Source organism: Helicoverpa armigera, chromosome 11 (assembly GCF_030705265.1).
Source record: "Helicoverpa armigera isolate CAAS_96S chromosome 11, ASM3070526v1, whole genome shotgun sequence".
Taxonomy (NCBI): Eukaryota; Metazoa; Arthropoda; class Insecta; order Lepidoptera; family Noctuidae; genus Helicoverpa; species Helicoverpa armigera.
Window position 1 is genome coordinate 10,285,583 of NC_087130.1, and position 18,483 is coordinate 10,304,065.

Here is an 18,483-nt window from a genome sequence, read left to right on the forward strand (position 1 = left end):
GCACACTAACTGATTATCGAAATAACGATTTACGCCAAGATGCATGGAAGGCAATTTCAAATGAACTGAACATTCCAATAGGTGAATTAAAAAAAAAGATGACAACTTTATTAGCAACTAATAGAAAAGAAAGGAGCATGACTAGGGCTCGCGGAGCGCTCTGGATCGATTGACCTCGCGTACAGGTTCGCGGCGGTCCGTACAGGAGCTGTACGCGTATCCAATGTACGCGTGGACAGTTTTTCCCAACTACGCGTAACACAGGAACGCGCTATCCGTACGCACCTTCATGGCATCCAGCCGATTGTCAGTTTTTTGGCAAAGTATGCAAAATCAAGCAATGCTTAATTACAGAAAACTCTAATCCGCCATTGGGTTTCTTGGTTGTTCCGAAAAAAAAAAACAAAACAATTTTAATCATTTTACTAGAAAATCTTAAAAAATATAATCTCAGGAGCATCACAGATGATATCTTAAGTCTATAAGGCGTACACTCTGATGTAGTCGACTCTCAAGTCGGTATTGTACCAGGTTGGAAACCAGGAGTTCTTGTGCTTCCAGAAGTCTAACATGGCTTTGCTGGCGCGGTTCCTCCAGGGCTTGTCAGGGATATCGTCGGCAAAGTCATGGACACCTCCCACGCGAAGACCGAGGGATAAGTAGAACTGGAAAATGATGGAGCAAATTTATATTTGGATCAAAACTACTACGTTGTTAGAGACAGTTCTAACTTATGTATTAAAATGTTAAAAGGGCTGAATAGATTGAGACCATACGAGTGGTTATAGATCTATGAGACCCTAAATACGATTGTAGATTAGGTACTTTGTTTAGTCTCTCCAATACTAAGTAATGAAGGAAAATGTTCTCGACTATAAGATCAGAAATTAATAGTCGAAACCTGACAACCAGTCGCTGCATGTAAAACACTGGTACAACATAGTTGGAAATGGGGTAGGCAGATGATTATCAAAAGTTAAAAATACTACATCCTGCATCCAAGACTTGATTTACTGTCTCGCGGAATCAGCATTAAATATTTTTCCTAAGATTTAATGCAAATAATTTTTGAAGCATTATGATAATAAGTAGTAAGTTTAATTACTGTTTCATCAAGAGGAGCCATGACAGTTCCCCTCAGCCAGTTGGAAGCGTGAGGAACCGCGTGCTCTCTAGCTGATGAGAAGAAGCCCTCGCCAGGGTTGATGTTTCCATATTGTTCGCCATCCACCAACAACTGCAGACCATCTGGAAGAACATGTATTTCTCTATCAATCTTGTTGTCAAATGGGGAGTCAGCTGTGAGGGCTACGGGATTGTTCGAAAGAGTTACCGCAGCCCTGGTACATAAAGGGCTTAGGAAGGAATATGGTGGGTTTTTGTCAGTGCTCGGTCACTCACTCTGTCAGAGTCTGATACTCCCTCACGCTGTCCCAGCGGGACGGGTCATTTGATGATTTCCAAAAAAAAAATAGGGGTTAGCCAAAGAGCAGCCTATTTAATATTATGTTGTAAATCCATTTGATTGTTATTCGTGAAGGAGTAACATCCATTGAAACTATGAAGCGTATTACCCATATTTTAAGTTTGTCATGTATTTTATGTTAGGTGTTCAGCGATGGACGGAGAAAATGGAAGGCTATGGGGGAGGCCTTTGCCCAGCAGTGGGACAGCATAGTCTAATAAAAAAAAATGTTATTAAACCAGAATGCCAGGAAAAGGTCATTAAAATTCTGTAGTTGCTACTTGCAATGTAATCTAGGAAGACATTATTCTATTGACCATTTAATCCAACCATCATATGTTAATTATTCAAGAAAGGGTGTAAGTATGTTAAAACTTAAAAATCTTACCAGGCTTCCAAACCAAAGTATAGTTATGGTAGTCTTTATTCCAGTTGTCGATTCCGATTTTTTCTTTCATCATCATAGATCGGAAAGGATCGGAGTCAGACAGGACTGGTCCTCCGTAGAGTTTCTTGGCAAGACTTGGGTTTCCGCGGGCAAAGGCCACTCGCATCATGCCAGATTCATATCGAAGGGACCCGTAGACGTTTTCCGTTGGCTCCAAGTTGATTTCTGTAAAATGTTTTGAAGTTTAACGTTTTAGAGGAAAAATAAGTAATAGGTAAGGGTGGTTACATAAAGAAACAGGTTTCCGGTACAGGTAAGTTGAAACAGGTAAACAACCTGTTTCTTTATAAGTGAGTGAATAGGATTGTATTGAAATATTATACCTGCACTGATCGGTACCTACCCGTACAGGTTTGTCTGTACCGGAAACCTGTTTCTTTATGTAAGCACCCTTAGAGTTGATATAACGATTTAATTTTTGTTCGTAAGTCACGGTGTCACGAAGTCACGGTGGCCTAGTGGATAAAGAATCAACCTCTCAAGTATAAGTGCGTGGGTTCGATCAAAGGTCAGGAAAGTACCAATGCAACTTTTCTAAGTTTGTATGTACTATCTAAGTATATCTTGGACACCAATGACTGTGTTTCGGATTTAAAAAAAAATTACTTACTTTACATTATAATATGAATATAGTACCTACCTTATATATGAAACCCTAAAATTTGGAATATAGGTGGATTAAAGCTTACCGGGAATAATCCAGCTACCCGCAGGAAGCTTCGCCCTGACTTCGACTTTGCCATATTTGAAGCCGAATCTATGTTTGGTGGTGATCTTCCCTGAAATCACTGGTGGTAGAATCTGGGCACCTGAGGCCTCGCGTCTGCACTCCGTCGTACTCAACTGTCCTGTGCATCTGTAAGTATCAAAGGTTCTTTGGTTTTATTTGACACTAACTTCCCACACCTACTCCACCAACTTGCTGGGGAGTTGTTGCGCCACTTCTTCTTCCCAGCAAAAACACATAGGAAGTGGTGAAGGGTGGGCGTTTTGGGGGCTGTCTTATGTAATTTTTTTTGACGTTCGAAAAGTGCTGTTTTGCAGCCAAGTTTGAATAAATGAGTTTTGATTTCGATTTGATTGATTTTGACCCGGATTTAGGATGCCTCAGGATTTCGAATATCTGGAGATGTATCTTACAGTAGCTGTTTACCAGCGGTTTTACTTGTGTCCCATGGGAACTTCTGCCCGTACCGGGATATAATATAGCCTATGTTACTCGGGAAGAGTGTAGCTTTCTAACAGTGAAATAATTTTTCAAATTGGTACATTAGTTTCGTACATAATGTAACCTCTTTATTATATTGGTATCAGTCAAAGTCTCTAATAAAAAGTCGATGTAATAAAATCAATATTTTAATTGAGTTACATATTTGAATTTCATCAGCTAAATTAATAATTCATCTATTAAATTTCGGTGTTTCAGTGTTAAAGGGAAATGGCTGTCGAAATTATAATTGACTCAAAAGTTCTTTGATGTTTACTTCATCCGCTAAATGCTTTGACAGAAATTGTTGATTTAAACGTGGCTTAGAACAGTTGCTTAATTAATTGGGAATAATCATGAACTGTTTCACACGGGACTTGAAATATCTCTTACCAACGTTTCCAATATTGTCTCTGTCAGTTGATTTGCCTACTAGAGATAGAATTTAGTAAGCAAAACAATGGAAAGTAGAATATTGGGAACAATCGTAATTGAATACAAGTTAAAAGGTTAAGAAAACCCAGTCATCCATCTTAATATCACATTTAAATCGATTTAGCAGTGCTGAGCGTTCCACAACTCTCACAACGCAATTTCTAATTAAGTTAAATTAGGGCCGACTTTTCAATCACCAGATAACTTCTATCGGAAGATTATTTTTGACGTTTTAACAGCTTTTGTAAAGTGCATATGTCAAACCGCCATATCTATGTCTTAGACAGGAGTTAACTGATGACTGAAAAGTCAGCCCTTAGCCAAACCCTTAACCTGAAAGTATGCACCAACCTGTTGCTAAGATCCAAAGACTCAGTAAGGAATCCCTCATGATGTACCGACTCCGTGAGGATGGGAGTGATGACCAGAGCACCGTCATCAAAGCTAATCGTGTTATCTGGGATGTAAACGTTGAATGGATAGTCCTGGAATTTGTAAAATACAAAATTAAACACAGTGAAAGAAATTTGGAATATCTAAGGCATCTTTGCTATTTTTAAGGATTGTGTCAGCCAAAAAATATAGAATCTACTGCCGGATAAGGGATTCCTGAATTTCATGCCCGTTCTTTTTCATTGGAAGCTTCTTTTGGAATGGGCACCAAATGATTGACCTTCATATGTGCTTGTAGAGGCCTAAATGAAATAAATGAACTGACTTTGACTTCGTCTGTCCATCTAGTGGATAGCAATAAAGTTAATAACAAGTTATTTATAAGTGAATAAAATATTGCTTATTTCCTCCTCATCCTATTCTCTAGACATGTTCTCTTACATTTATCACAACGTTTGTTTCGAGTTCAAATATATAATGTCAACTTACTGGTTCTTCAGGAAACTTGGTCTCCGCCGTCCAGCTGTTCAGGTCTCTAAGACTAGTCCTTTCAAAGTCTTCGCTGAAGACCAAGGACCCCCTACAGACGGGGCTACGTCCAGCGACCACGGTGGCTGATGTCTGGCATTTGGGGGGCTGAGTGGGGCGTTGAGTGGGGATGGTAGGCCTATAAGTGGGTTGGGTGGGAGGAGGGGTTGGTCGTGGTTGTGGGACATTTGAGGGGTCTACTGGTGATCCGTCCTCGTTGACGAATTCTGGAATTTAGAAATAGTTCGTCCATTACAAAGGAACATCCTGCAGGCGGATAAATAGACTGACCTATCTCGATGACACATTTAATTTAAATCAGTTGAGCAGCGTTAGCATGAAAGACTAACGGCCAGTTTCTTCATAAAAAGTTAAAGTTAAAGTAATGTCTAAAGTAAAAGTAACGGTCAAATTCGTTTTTTCAAGGCTAAAGTGACAGCAAAACTAATAGAAAAATTGAATTTGACCGTTACTTTTACTTTAGACATTACTTTAGCCATAACTTTAACTTTAACTTTTGATGAAGAAACTGGCCGTAAAAAACATATTTAAACTAATTTTCTTATGTCTTAAAATTAATTAGAAAAGAAGTCAAGATAATATTATCAGGGAAACGGCAAAAATACTGAATAGTTATTATATAAAAGCTAATCACAAAATTCTGAGCAGAAAATTTTTTGTTGCACAATTTGTTAGTATTGTGATAATAAAGATTATATTATTTGCACATTGTTTATTCCCTACCTTCAACAGTCCATTCCCCGTTATCCTGCCTATACCCCAAACCATTCTTGATAACATACGTCCAGAAATAAATCTTGTCTCCAAGTTTCAGTTCAGCATTTCTGTCCCTGAAGATCCACTTCCCATCCTTGACTTTAGTGATGTCACGAGCCCATTGGCCGGCTTCCAGGCCTTCCATTTCCACGTTCAGGTTCCCGTGGAAGGCGAAGAGGGAGAAACCATCGTCTGGAATTGAAAAATACTGACTTAAGTGGTGGACTCTTTCATGTGGTGATGCTTAGAGTAAGAAGATAAATACTCATACTATGAGTATGAGGTGTCTTTGCACTTTCTTTGTTAATGTTACTAGACTTAAAAATTGTGACGAACGGTAGATTCCGATATAAAGATGATTATTTGAAGCCGATTATCTGTGACTGTTGGACTGTAGTTAGAGCATTTTTCTTGCAAGACTAAAGCTTGTTTGTTTCTACGCTTAGAAAGTCTACACTTTAAAACGAATGGTTAACACTTAGTACCGTGGTTTTGATGTCGCCAAAAAAATACGCCAGCTATAAAAAAATCTGCCTCCACAAGAGTCACCATTTTACTTCTCTGGTCAATAACCCTTGGACCTTAGAGGCTTATGAAGCTCTGATGCCAACGAACTTCCATACAGACAGGTGTACATACATATAAAGTAATTAGAAACATTGTATAACAGGTTTGCCAACAAAAACCTTATGGAGGTCCACAGTATAATGAGATATTTTTTGTGACAATTTTTTTGGAGACTCAATGTAGATACTTTTTGAGGTACAGTTAGTGTGTAGAACTTACTTGCGTATTACTTGCGAAAAATTTTAACAAGCTAACTAGTTTGTTTGGATACATGTAATATTTTATGAAATTATATACCGACTTAGACATGATTTTGAAGGTTGCTGGAGAAAACAAACGATGGACTTAACTGCGAATTAGTAGGTTTATTTAATGAAGTCTTTAGGTTTTTATTTAATTGGTCTTGATGTCAATTTTGACAAATTAATTCTAGTGACTTTTGATGTATTAAGAGCTTATGCCAGCAGTCCGTAAGAACAACAAGCATCATTATCGTCCGAGCCTTTTTCCCAACAATGTTGGGGTTGGCTTCCAGTCTAACCAGATCAACCAGAATAACCCGAAGAACAACTCCACGCATCCGTATAAAAAGGTCCTATAAGACCTTCCTTGGTAAATGGGCTATCTAAAACTGAAAGATTTTTCTTTATAATATTAGTACAGCTTATTGTTAAACCTTCATAAAAGAATATCAATTCCTGGAAGCTTAAGTATGAAATAGAAAGGTATTCGTAATATAAAGAAATAAAGTGAGACTTAAGAAATCCTTTAGGGATTTAGTGGAATCATATAAAATGTGTGTTAGATTTGTATTATTATATTTGTGAGAAACCGTCCCTTGCCCTCAAATGTCGAGGTATCTAAATAAATATTGCGCGAACAAAATATAACAAGTTATGGTAATTTTATTATTTCGACGGGAATGTGGCCTTTTTGTGTTTTTTATTTATTTTTCGAACATTCTTTTGACAACAGTTTTTTTTTTTGCGTTTCTCAGGTCGGTTCGTTTTCAGTTCACTTTTGTTATTTTTATAAATTGAATGAAGTTTTCTTGATTCTGAGATATTCATAACTAGCTGTTTCCCCGCGGTTTTACCCGCGTCCCGTGAGATTAACTGTCTGTACCGGGATAGAATACAGCCTATATCACTCGGGAAGAGTGTAGCTTTCCAACGTTCAGTAGTTTCAGAGCCTTTAGTATTCTTACTAACTGTTTTCTTTATTATATTAGTAAAGAGGTGGATGGTCCTTGTCCTTTTCACACTTTATGGGTAGAAATAATTGGGAACAGAAAGAGATGACAAATAAATCTTATTACTAATTCAGTATTTATTCAACTAGTAGGTATTTGTATTTCCTTTGTGGCTATTTACGATGGGATAAACCCTTGAACAATTAGTGAGTAAATAAATCTTCCACATGACCTAATACTTCACAAATTACTAGGTATATTATTATATCAGCATTTTAGTTCTTATGTCAGTGCATAGTTATTGTTTGTCGAGGTTTTACCCATGAGCAAACTTCTTAGCCTATGTCTTATTACAAGGTTATTTTGACCGCGAAAGTGTTATAAATAAATTATTGACTTTTATTAAAAAAAAAAGAGTAAAACAAGCCCCACAATAATATTTAATTTATAAATATTGATGGAAAGCATCGCAGGCGGGGACCAACAGAGGCTTATTTATAGTCATTTCGGTTGTGCACCATTTAGCAGAATTTTCGTTGGTGGCGGTCAAGGTGGTCCCCGCCTGCGATGCTTTCCATCAATATTTATAAATTAAATATTATTGTGGGGCTTGTTTTACTCTTTTTTTAGTGTGCAGTCGGGTATTTTGTTTTTTTAATAATAATTCTTTTATTTATAACTTTTTAGCTGTTTTTATTTAACGAAAATGTTGTAGATGTAGAAGACTATGTATATGTAAGTACCATTTTAAATTATTTCGACGACATTTGGCTTTAGATTACGAGTGATGTTACTCCGCAACATAAATTTACCGCCAATCTGGACTGTTGGTAGTGAAGAAGAAAAAGAATTAGGTGAGTCATTACTGCTGAAGACCGTCAACGACGTGTGCCCTTATGCGTGTGCCCGCATTCGGGCTGTATACTCGAGCATATCCCCCTCCGCACCGCGCCGCGCGCATGCCAGGCCACGCCCTATCTTTTGCTTGCTAACGCATGAGTTGCTTTGCGTTGACGCAGAATTAACATGTTCCCGTGGGAATTTTGAGAAAAAACGTATCCTATATTAATTATTACTCCCGTGATTGAAATGAATCTAATGATACCGCATACATATTTTTTTAAAGGGAAAAGAAAAAATATCCCGTGGGACTTTTAGGATAAAATGTATCCTATGACACTCCCGTAATCAAGACAAATCTAACGATACCTCATACATCAAAATCCATCAAGCCGTTTAGGCTACAGGAGGTCACAAAGGAACAGACATACATACATACATACATACATACATACATACATACACTCGAAAAACATTACCCTCCTTCTTTGGCAGTCGGGTAATAAAATATTTACACTAATATTATAATGCATCAAAAAATTGCTCCTCGTCGCTGTCCCTGGGTAATGTACCTAAAAGGCTGGCAGCATTGCCACGTTGGATGGCAATGCTCAACCTCCGTGCGAAATAAAAGCCAGCCTTTGGGTCCCGGGAAGTGTCAACCAGGCGTAGGGAAATATCCTTGGCGTTGGATGTAAATTATTTGATTTAACAGTCGGCCCGATGGTTGACGATTTTTTTAAAGAAAACCTAAGTTTAGGTAATCCAATCAAAGTTTTCAGTCAGTCTGATGCCGAATAAATCTTTGATTGTTGTATGTAATGTTCGCACTCCTATACATTTCCTCACTTATCAAACTATCAACCGACTAAAAAGTTTGCAGTGTGCTTGTACTTTAAAAGATAACTACTTATCTCGTGTTAATTTATGATCGTTTTAAGATAAATTGGTTATTTCAGGTCATTCACTTTTAATAAGGAAAACGAACAACTATTAGGTACTTATATAAAATGAGCAATTATGCAAATAGATTGATTTTGGAATTTCGATTTCAAAAACTTTTTCTAGAATCATTTGATCAATGAGGATAAGAAGCAGCTTAGTAATAAAATATTTGGGAAGTACCGCCATAAAATATAAATTAATTTTTAGGGGAAATTAATCTGCTAAGTCGTAATTTCCAAACTTAAATTATTAGTACTGAAAACTAGAATAAAATAAATATTTTGGGCTCCTCTCTGCGATTTTTTTGCTCATTTTTCTTCGATATCTAGATGCGATTTTATAAATAATGGTACAGAACCCTTCGTGCGCGAGTCCGACTCGCACTTGGCAGGTTTTTTTATCCTTTTGCGGGAAGTAGTTCCTTCCGGAAGCGGGTAAAACAGCTACTAGGATGTTAAGAAATATATTAAACAAAGAACTTATCATTGATATAATTTTCTCAACAGTTTTCCTTGTATTATGTAGTCGGGAAATTATGAAAACCAACACACTTGTGCTCATAGTAAACACAGATTAAAGTTCAGAAGTAGGTTGGTAACAAAATTGTTAAAGAAATAACAATGAGATTTCCATTCTATTGTGAACGAGTTAAATATGTATTCACATAATATATCATTATTTTAATTATTCACATTCTACAATTTTTGTTTTCGGTGGTTTCACCCGCGTCCAGGGATACATTCTTTCCGTACCCGGATAAAAAATATTTTTTCAAATTGGTTCAGTAGTTTCGGAGCATTTAGGGTACAAACTCCATTTATTTGTTTGAAACAAATATATTTTTTTTTTTCATTTTCAGACATCATAAAAATTATAAAACATGGAATCCTATTATTATTTGTTTAGATAAGTTATAGTTGATTCGAACATATGAATAGGTATTTCCCACGTTCATTTTATCGCTTTGTTTACTAATTATATGGATAACTGTTAGCCAATAATTGTGTTATTTACCTCAATGTCTGACTTTGTTTTTATATAATTTTATTTACATTCCACTATCTAAGCTTCTATTTACCTTTTTATATACAATTAATAAACGGATGAGTGATAGACGAAGTCTTAGTAGTAGGGTCCCATTTTACACTTACGCACGGGACCTTAAAATTAATATCTTCTATAAGTACTTTTAAAGCTTTTTTAACGACGCTAAAAATCATCAGCGGTGAGAGAGTGTCAGACTCTTACTGACTAAAAACCGTCGTGTTCCGTCATAGGCCTTTTACGTACTTGACCCTGCTGGGCCCCGGTGGGTGACTTTTAAAAATAAAGAGTACCTATGTTAATTCGTTTCCTTACTGCTCTTATCTTAGGTATTGCTGGCCAAATTTGTAAAATTGATTCACTGTTGGGAAGCTAAATTCTCTCCAATAAGGTTACTTTCTATCCAATTGCAGGAAGGGACCAAACCGCGGGAAACGGCTAGTTGGTATTTTTAAAAACATGATTTTTTTGTAAAGTGCAAAAAATAGTCATCTCATAAAAATTATCATAATAATGTTGGGTTTTCTAAGAACACACTTTGACGTTCAATTTTACCTAAACTTTGTTCGTCAAGCTTGTTTTTAAATAATTAAGGGTATCCCCCGTCTAATATTTAGATAACATATAATAATAACATATACAATAGATAAGATTCTAATAGGTACCTATAGTAAAGAGGAAATATTTTTTTGTTGGTTTGTGCCCAAAGGCTCCGAAACTACTGAACCGATTGGAAATAATAATAAATAAATAAATCTTTATTCAGCAACTTAAAAACTTCTACAATAAATCTCACGCAGGTTAAAAGTTCTTTTACTAATGGAAAGCTACACTCTTCCTGAGTAACATAGGCTATATTTTATCCCGGTACGGGCTGTAGTTCCCACCAGAAGATGGTTAGGTTACGTTAGGTTAGTAAAGTATGAAGCAAAGATCTTAGTTTATTATGAGGAAAAATTAAGAAAAATACTTAACTTATGAGACAAACGATTGATGATTCAACTTCTTTTTTTATTGTGTGTTGTGATCATTGTTTAAAATAAGTTGACAATAACTTATTAACAAGAAATTCGTGTTTTTGCATTTTAATGGAATCCGCTTTTTAAGTGTCTGTTTTTCCAAAAAAGAGGATTATCTTTAGCATTAATATTATGTTGTATCTTTTTTAATATTATATTCATCGATATTTTTGTACCAATCTACATATACTACAAAATTCATATTTTCATAATCAACTTCATATTAGACTAGAAAGCCGGACAGATATTGTTTTATAATTTTGACTAAGGATTATAATTTGTTTAATGTTACTTTTATTCTTACCTTAACTTTTCCTTATATTATTCCAAACTTTATATTACATATAACTAGCCTAAAAAAGTCACAAAAAAATATCTGACAGCTAAAAGTATTAGATCTATAAATACCTAACTGGCAAGTTTTTTTATTCAAACGAAACTTTTCCTGTTACTATTCACTTGAGTCACATAAGTATAAGTATTCAAAGCAATATCTTGAACTCAAACGAACTTCAAGATTAATTTCTTGTTAAGGTATAACAGGCATAACGTCGTCTAAAGTACTATATTGATATTAGGAATATTTTTTTACCCTCAAAGTATGAATCAGGAGGGTGTATCAGATTTACTGACTGAAACCCACCCATATTCCTTCTAGAGAACTTCGTGTTCAAGGGCCGCGGTCACTCTTTCGAGCAAATCCTTGGCCAGATCTTTTTCGAAAATGATATTTTCTTAGCAAATTTCTTTTAGCGTCATCATTAGCCTCGTCATTGTCCTGCTGTAGAGCACAGGTCTCTTTTTATAGAACACTTATCATACATATTTAACAAGTGGGAACAACAGTTTTCTTTATCTACCTCCAAATACCTTCTCCCATTCAGGAAAACGCGACACAGGTCTTATACCATTTCGATCACGTATCATAAAAATACTACCTCACATAAGTACAAAATCAACAACAAACAACTGAGGTCAAAATACACATTGAAAAATAAATAAAATTGAAAAAGAACATACCTGGTACCGTTACCCTCAGACCCTTAGGGTATATGGCTTCTAACTTAGCCGGTGGTACTGTATAAGCAGATGTTTTCACGGCGTATATCGCGATGAACGCGAATAAACATAATGTTGTGCGTGCCATGACGTCCGCACTCGACAACGAATGGCAGTAGACTGACGTTTGTCGTTACGGGGTTATGCGCCCGCGCATCTGTAAGTGTAGAACGATTGTGTGTTAGATGTGGCAAATAAGTGTTGTAGTGGAAAATATTTAAAGGCTTAAGTATTTTTTTAACAGGAAAAAATGATAATGATGAATAGTAGCTTAGATAGCGGATAACGGTGATTTTATTTAAATAAGAAGATAAGATATTTAAATATAAAAATTAAAAAACTTTTAACATAAATATCTACCTAGTCAGCTATTCGTTATACATCAAAAGGTTTTTTTAAATACTCAAACACTGTTATTAAAACAGTTAACGAAAATATGGGAATGTCTACAAGATAATGAAGTTTCGTAATCCAAATACAAATCACTTACACTTGAAAAGCTTAAAGATACATAAGTTACATACAGCCGATAGGTATGAAATATTCGGCGGTTTGGCCACAGGTGGCAAATAAGCCGAGTTGAGCCTAAACCTAACAAATTGAAGGCATTTTGTTTGGCTCACACAAATGGTAGGCGACATCGTTACTGTAATTATTTGGATAGTAAATCGACTGATATATAAACTATGCTTAATTACATTCTGCTAATGTAGGATTGGGTCATATCATCATCATCATCTATCTAGCCTTTTCCAACAATGGGGTCGGCTTCAGTCTCATCAGATGCAGCTGAGTAACAGTGTTTTACAAGGAGCGACTGCTTATCTGATCTCCTCAACCCACCGACCTGGATCACCTGATACTCCTTAATAAGACTGGTTGTCAGTCTTTTCGGTGTTTATAGGGTACATTATGAGGGAACACTCATCATCATCATCATCATCATCATCTCAGCCATAGGACGTCCACTGCTGAACATAGGCCTCCCCCTTAGGGCACGCCACCATAGTGGCGGTAAGTCCCCTCTTTGAGGAGTGGCTCGGGAGGAGTCACGGCGCCCTCACGTACCGCATGACGCAGGTCCTCACCGGACACGGTTGTTTCGGGAGGTATCTGCATCGAATCGGTCGTGAGGAGGCGCCCGGGTGTCACCACTGTGCGGATAGCCCCGAGGACACGGTGGACCACACAGTCCAGGAGTGCCCTGCGTGGGAAGGGCACCGCCGGGTCCTCGTCGAGGCTGTGGGCGGCGGCGACCTCTCGCGTCCGGCCCTGGTTCAAGCCATGGTCCGGGGCGAAAGGGAATGGGATGCCGTCGCCTCCTTCTGCGAAGCAGTCATGCTCGAGAAGGAGGCGGCGGAACGTCAGAGAGTTCGCACCTCTCATCCCGGCCGCCGCGCTGGAGCAGGTAGACACCACGGGCGCCGGGTGTCGCGAGACGACTCCCGGCCACCGTAGGCGTGGGTCTGTGGGCGGTGAGTTCGGGTGGCTCATCGCTCATGTCTGTTTTTAGACAACAGACCCGTGTCGGCGGCGCGCGTTGTTCCACGCGCTCCTCAAAGAGATGTCAGCAACCCCAGAGGGGCCCAGCAGGGCCAAGGCCTGCCGGGGCTGCGGGTTGTTCGAAAGAGGTACCGCGGCCCTAGCACATAAGGCCTACGACGGAACACGACGGCTTTTAGTCAGTAAGAGTCTGACACTCCCTCACCGCTGCTAACCCACAGCGGGAGGGGTCATTTGATGATTTTTTACGTCGTTAAAAAAAAAGGCCTCCCCCTTAGATCTCCACAGATACCTGTTGAAGGCGACCTGCATCCAGCGTCTTCCGGCGCTGAGGGAACACTTAACTCATAAAATTAAAACTATCAGATCATTTACGATGACTGTGGTTTATATAGAAATTAAAAGGAATTCTGTGCGTGCACCAATAAACAAGCCCACTTATACTTATTTTTCAAACTTTTGAAAAAAACACCGATCCGATTTGTTGTGTAATTTGCACATAATTATTTTAAACAAGATTCTTCTTTAAGTCTGCGAAATATGTTGAACTATGTAGGACATATAGGATTGATAAAGTAAACTGATACGTTTGACTATACACAATGTTTTCTAAGGTGGCTAACTGAGTTTACAATAACCCTTTTGAAGGTAAGTTAAGGAAGTATTTGCTTCCAGTTTGTTCAATTAATTGAAAACTTTGGATCGACAAGACTCCCCGCCTGCTCGAGTTTACTCACAGATATTAAATTAAACTTCTATTTTAATGAGGTGTAGGATTACTCCGGTATAAAAAAGTTTGTAAAGTAGGTCGATAAAAATTAATTTAGACTCTGCTGTGGTTTGTTTAAGAAATTGTTTTTAATTTTGTTCAAAATGCCAAGCTCGATCTCAGGAACTACTGGTCCGATTTCAAAACTTACTTTAGAGTTGCATAGCCCATTGATCCAGGCAGGGTATAGGTATAAGATTTAGCAGTCGTTACTGGTAGTCAGAAGCCAGTAAGTTTGACAACCAATCTTACCTAGGGTTATTGGGTTACCCGGGAAACTGGGTTGAGGAGTTCAGACAGGCAGTTGGTACTTGTAAAGCACTGGTTAGACTGGAAGCTTTTTTTTTTAACGACGTCAAAAATCATCAAATGACCCCTCCCGCTGTGGGTTAGCAGCGGTGAGGGAGTGTCAGACCCTTACTGACTAAAAACCGTCGTGTTCCGTCATAGGCCTTTTATATACCAGGGCCGCGGTATTTCTTTCGAACAACCCGCCCCGGCAGGCCTTGGCCCTGCTGGGCCCCGCTGGGGTTAGACTGGAAGCTGACCCCAACATAGTTGAGAAAAGGCTAAGTAGATGATGATATTTTTCTTTTAACAAACTTCCTACTTCAATTATCTTTTACATACTAAGTTGGTGCAGTCTAGTCGTTACAAGGTCTATGGCATCAAGTGCGCGATAATGAGCACCTGGTTGAACCGGTGCGGTGCGTCGTCACTTCAGAGTATATTATAATATATGTATATACTTATTCGTCTGTCTTTACTTATAAAATGACGTCACAATTAAGTATCTACTTAATTTATGTACCTACATTTATCTTACTAGCGTCTGGCCACAAATAAACAACAGTTTTTTTTCCAACTTCTTTATTATTCAAACTAACAAAAACTTATGAGAAAAATATCATCATCATCATAATGTCCAGCCTTTTTCCAACTATATTGGGGTCGGCAACCCGATACCTTTTGGTAAGACTAGTTCATCAGACTACCTGTAACGACTGTCAAACATTCATGTTTAAATGACAGCCTCACCAATTTAATGTGCCTGCCCAAATATATAAAACATATTATTTGGTATTATAGTCTGATCACACTTAATCATATAAGTGGACAATTAAAACTCAATTCATTTTCTATTAGACTTATTGATTATGTAGTTAATTTAATTTGATTTGTTATTTGATTAACTGGTTTTATTTAACGAGTGTTCAGTAAGTAGGTGATATTTTTTTTACCGGGGAGGAATCCTTATGGACTTCCTTTGCCTGGGGAGAAGTGGAGTGACAGCCGCAGCATTTCAATTCTTCCGCTGCACGCATACCTAACACCATCTACAAGATATCACAGTTTTGAAGTTAATTTAAAAACTAGCTGGCCAGTGCAACTTACGTGAGGTTTAGTTCATTCTCATTGCGATAGATGGCGCTGCATGTAACTTCTAGGATAAAAGTTAGGAAGATAAAATAAGGTATACGTATACACAAAATCGTTTAAAAAAAATTACCATCGATATCTTAAGATCACATATATTTTTTGAACTTTAAAAAAATATCATACATATTCAATAGGTATAAATAAGATAAGAACGAAACGAAAGCACGTTTTCTTAATACATATAAAATTAAATATGCTTCATGAAAATGTCACGTTTCAGACATTTTGTGCCTTCATATTTTGTATCACCCATTGGCAGGCGGATATCCGGCCCTATTTCCTTCTATTTTTATATTATTAATGATATAGCCAACGTTAATATTTTTATTAAAATATTTATATTTAAAAAGTCGTGGTAGCCTAGTGGTTAAAGAACCAACCTCTCAAGTATGAGGGTGTCGGTTCGATTCCAGGTCAAGCAAGTACCAATGCAACTTGTCTAAGTTTGTACGTACTTTCTAAGTATATCTTGGACGCCAATGGCTTATAAAAAAGGTGAAGGAAAACATCTTGAGGAAACCTGGACTATAAAGTCTGAAATCACCGACCCGCATTGAGCAAGCGTGGTGATTAATGCTCAATCCTTCCCCGTGCGATAGGAGGCCTGTGCTCAGCAGTGGGACGATAAAAAGGCTGTAACAGTAACAACAGTATTTATTTATTTGTCTCCCGTAGTTTTATCAGTGCTCTGAACCAGCTAGTTACCTGATTAAGCATAAAAAGTAAACTTAATAGGTAAGGCAGTCTACAAAAGTTTCTGGTTTTTATTTTACTGTGAAATTGTTTAAAACTGCATACTACTATACTTCGTTTAATATTGATTATTTTATCTCCAACTTATTGATAGATAACCTAATTTTTTATCTTTAGTACTTAGGTATCCTGTAGTGCTTACAGATATAACGCCCTTTGGCGATAACGACTGGTAAGCCAAATCTACCTAAAATTACCACTAAACTTAGTAAAAAAACAGATGGCCTAGCATAGATTTTAGTACTGATTGCTGATATGATTATAAAACCTACACTGTCACACCGTTTTCAAATTATTATATTTATTTTATTTATTATTTTATTTTCCTGTTTTCCCTGGTGTCATAAAAACAAACAGTGTTACAAAATGTTAAACTTACGTTTGTCATGGTGCTTAAAAAAAATCCCATACAAGTGTCAAAACACGTGTCTGTGACACTAACAAAGTTTTGAATTAATTGTAGAAAAAAAGAGCTTTTTCAACCTTATATAATAAGTATAAATGACGAATAACACGAAACATTTTATATAAAATTGTATATAATTGAATGAAATACGAGTAGATATTTCTTAATAGCTTCAGATCCAAAATTCAACAAAATTCCCACTGCAATTCTGAACCCTTTCCAAATATTTGGCCATCCGTTCCACCGTTTTAATTTCTGCAGTCGTAAACGATAGCAAAGGCAACAATCCACTAGAACACTTGAAGATGTCTAGACTAGCATGTAGGACTAACGGGAATTCTAGACTAGACTGCTGACTACAGTCAATGGCCTAGCTTTATTACCTAGGTATTTTATGAACTTGTAATTAAAAGTTGGGTGGCTTGAAAAGAGTTTTGTAATGTCGGAAAGTCATTTTGTTTGAATTTGAGGATTAGGTGCGTGCTGCAAATTATTTGTTTATGTAATAAAAATTACAATTGCATGTTAAGGACTAAAGTCATTCTGTGTCTGTATAATTCTTAAGAATAAAGAAAGATTAATCCAATTTCTGTATTTATGTCACTTTGACCCATTTTTAACACTGTCTAAAAAGTGCATAATTCGGAAATAGTAGAATGTAGAAGTAAACGGTGTAAAAAGACTGGGTACGGGATATTGTTTTTCAAGAACTTGCACGTGGGACCGGGAGGTAATCTTTTTTTTACATTAATCGCAAACCAAAAAAAAAATACATCTACAAGAGATTTTTCAGTGGCATCCCATTTTAAATTGGTCAGTTTCCCGTTATCATGTCAGAAAATGTAACCTTCTAAAACCAGTAGCGTATAAACAACAACCGAAGGTTAACAAGTTAATATTGATCGGTTATGCGTATATCTCAGCGGTTGACCGATTACCGCGGCGGGTGATAACATTTCACCAATTATTAGTAGGATTAAATAGTAATCCTTGAACTTATGACGATATCAGACAATTTATTAAGATGATGGAGAGAATATATTATACATAGGCTGTTATCTAGGTTTCTATTGCATTCGAAGTACTTTCTGCACCTGTAAAAATGTTACAAACTTTTTCATACATACATGTGGAAGCTTGTAGTTAGCAATTTTTACCCTTTTAATAATGTTATTTGTCTGTAAACTTTCTTAAAAAACAAAAATAAATACTCATTGAATATAACTGCAGGGTATGTACTAGTCAGATATACTAGCGATTCATCCTAGCTTTGCTCGTAATGTGTTGTCATTTGTAAAAATCGCATGCAAATCTATGGATACATTTCTGAGTTTGTCTTGAACATATGAACGAATAAATACGGTTTTGAAGTTTGTTTAATAACTTGAAGCGATAAATATGGAAAGTTAGACTAGTGTTTCAACGAAGTCACAGGCAAAAGCTAGTTTCCATAATGTCTACTAATTAAATTCGTAACCATGCCATAAATATGTATTAGGTCTAACGTATTATTTGCTCTGTTTCATACATTTGGTCTACCGTAATGAAAGTCTCTGCAAATATGGCAAGGGTTCATTCAGAATAGCTGATGTTCGTTTGTTTATTGTAGAAGGGATGTATTGGTAAAGTACGTATATCTGAGGTTTTCGTTTACCCGACTGCCAAGAAGGGAACAACTTACATTGCACATTGT

At 37.0% G+C, this 18,483-nt stretch overlaps 1 protein-coding gene across 1 annotated transcript; it reads right to left on the reverse strand.

The window, feature by feature from the left end:
* Window positions 1-408: 408 nt before the first annotated feature.
* Window positions 409-12,073, reverse strand: LOC126056717 (beta-1,3-glucan-binding protein). Its single transcript, XM_049850484.2, has 8 exons — window positions 11,881-12,073; window positions 5,221-5,445; window positions 4,438-4,703; window positions 3,907-4,040; window positions 2,603-2,769; window positions 1,854-2,078; window positions 1,106-1,248; window positions 409-665 (listed from the first exon to the last, which is right to left on the reverse strand). The coding sequence occupies exons 1-8, from the start codon at window positions 12,005-12,007 to the stop codon at window positions 480-482; spliced, it is 1,473 nt and encodes a 490-aa protein (XP_049706441.2). The 5' UTR covers window positions 12,008-12,073; the 3' UTR covers window positions 409-479.
* Between the last annotated feature and the right edge of the window lie 6,410 nt (window positions 12,074-18,483).

Coding starts and splice junctions, on each gene's coding strand:
- LOC126056717 (XM_049850484.2), bottom strand. CDS start 12,007: ATGGCACGCACAACATTATGTTTATTCGCGTTCATCGCGATATACGCC. Junction 2,079..2,602: donor GGGTAGCTGGATTATTCCCG/GTAAGCTTTAAT, acceptor AACATTTTACAG/AAATCAACTTGGAGCCAACG. Junction 666..1,105: donor TGGCTCCTCTTGATGAAACA/GTAATTAAACTT, acceptor ATCATTTTCCAG/TTCTACTTATCCCTCGGTCT.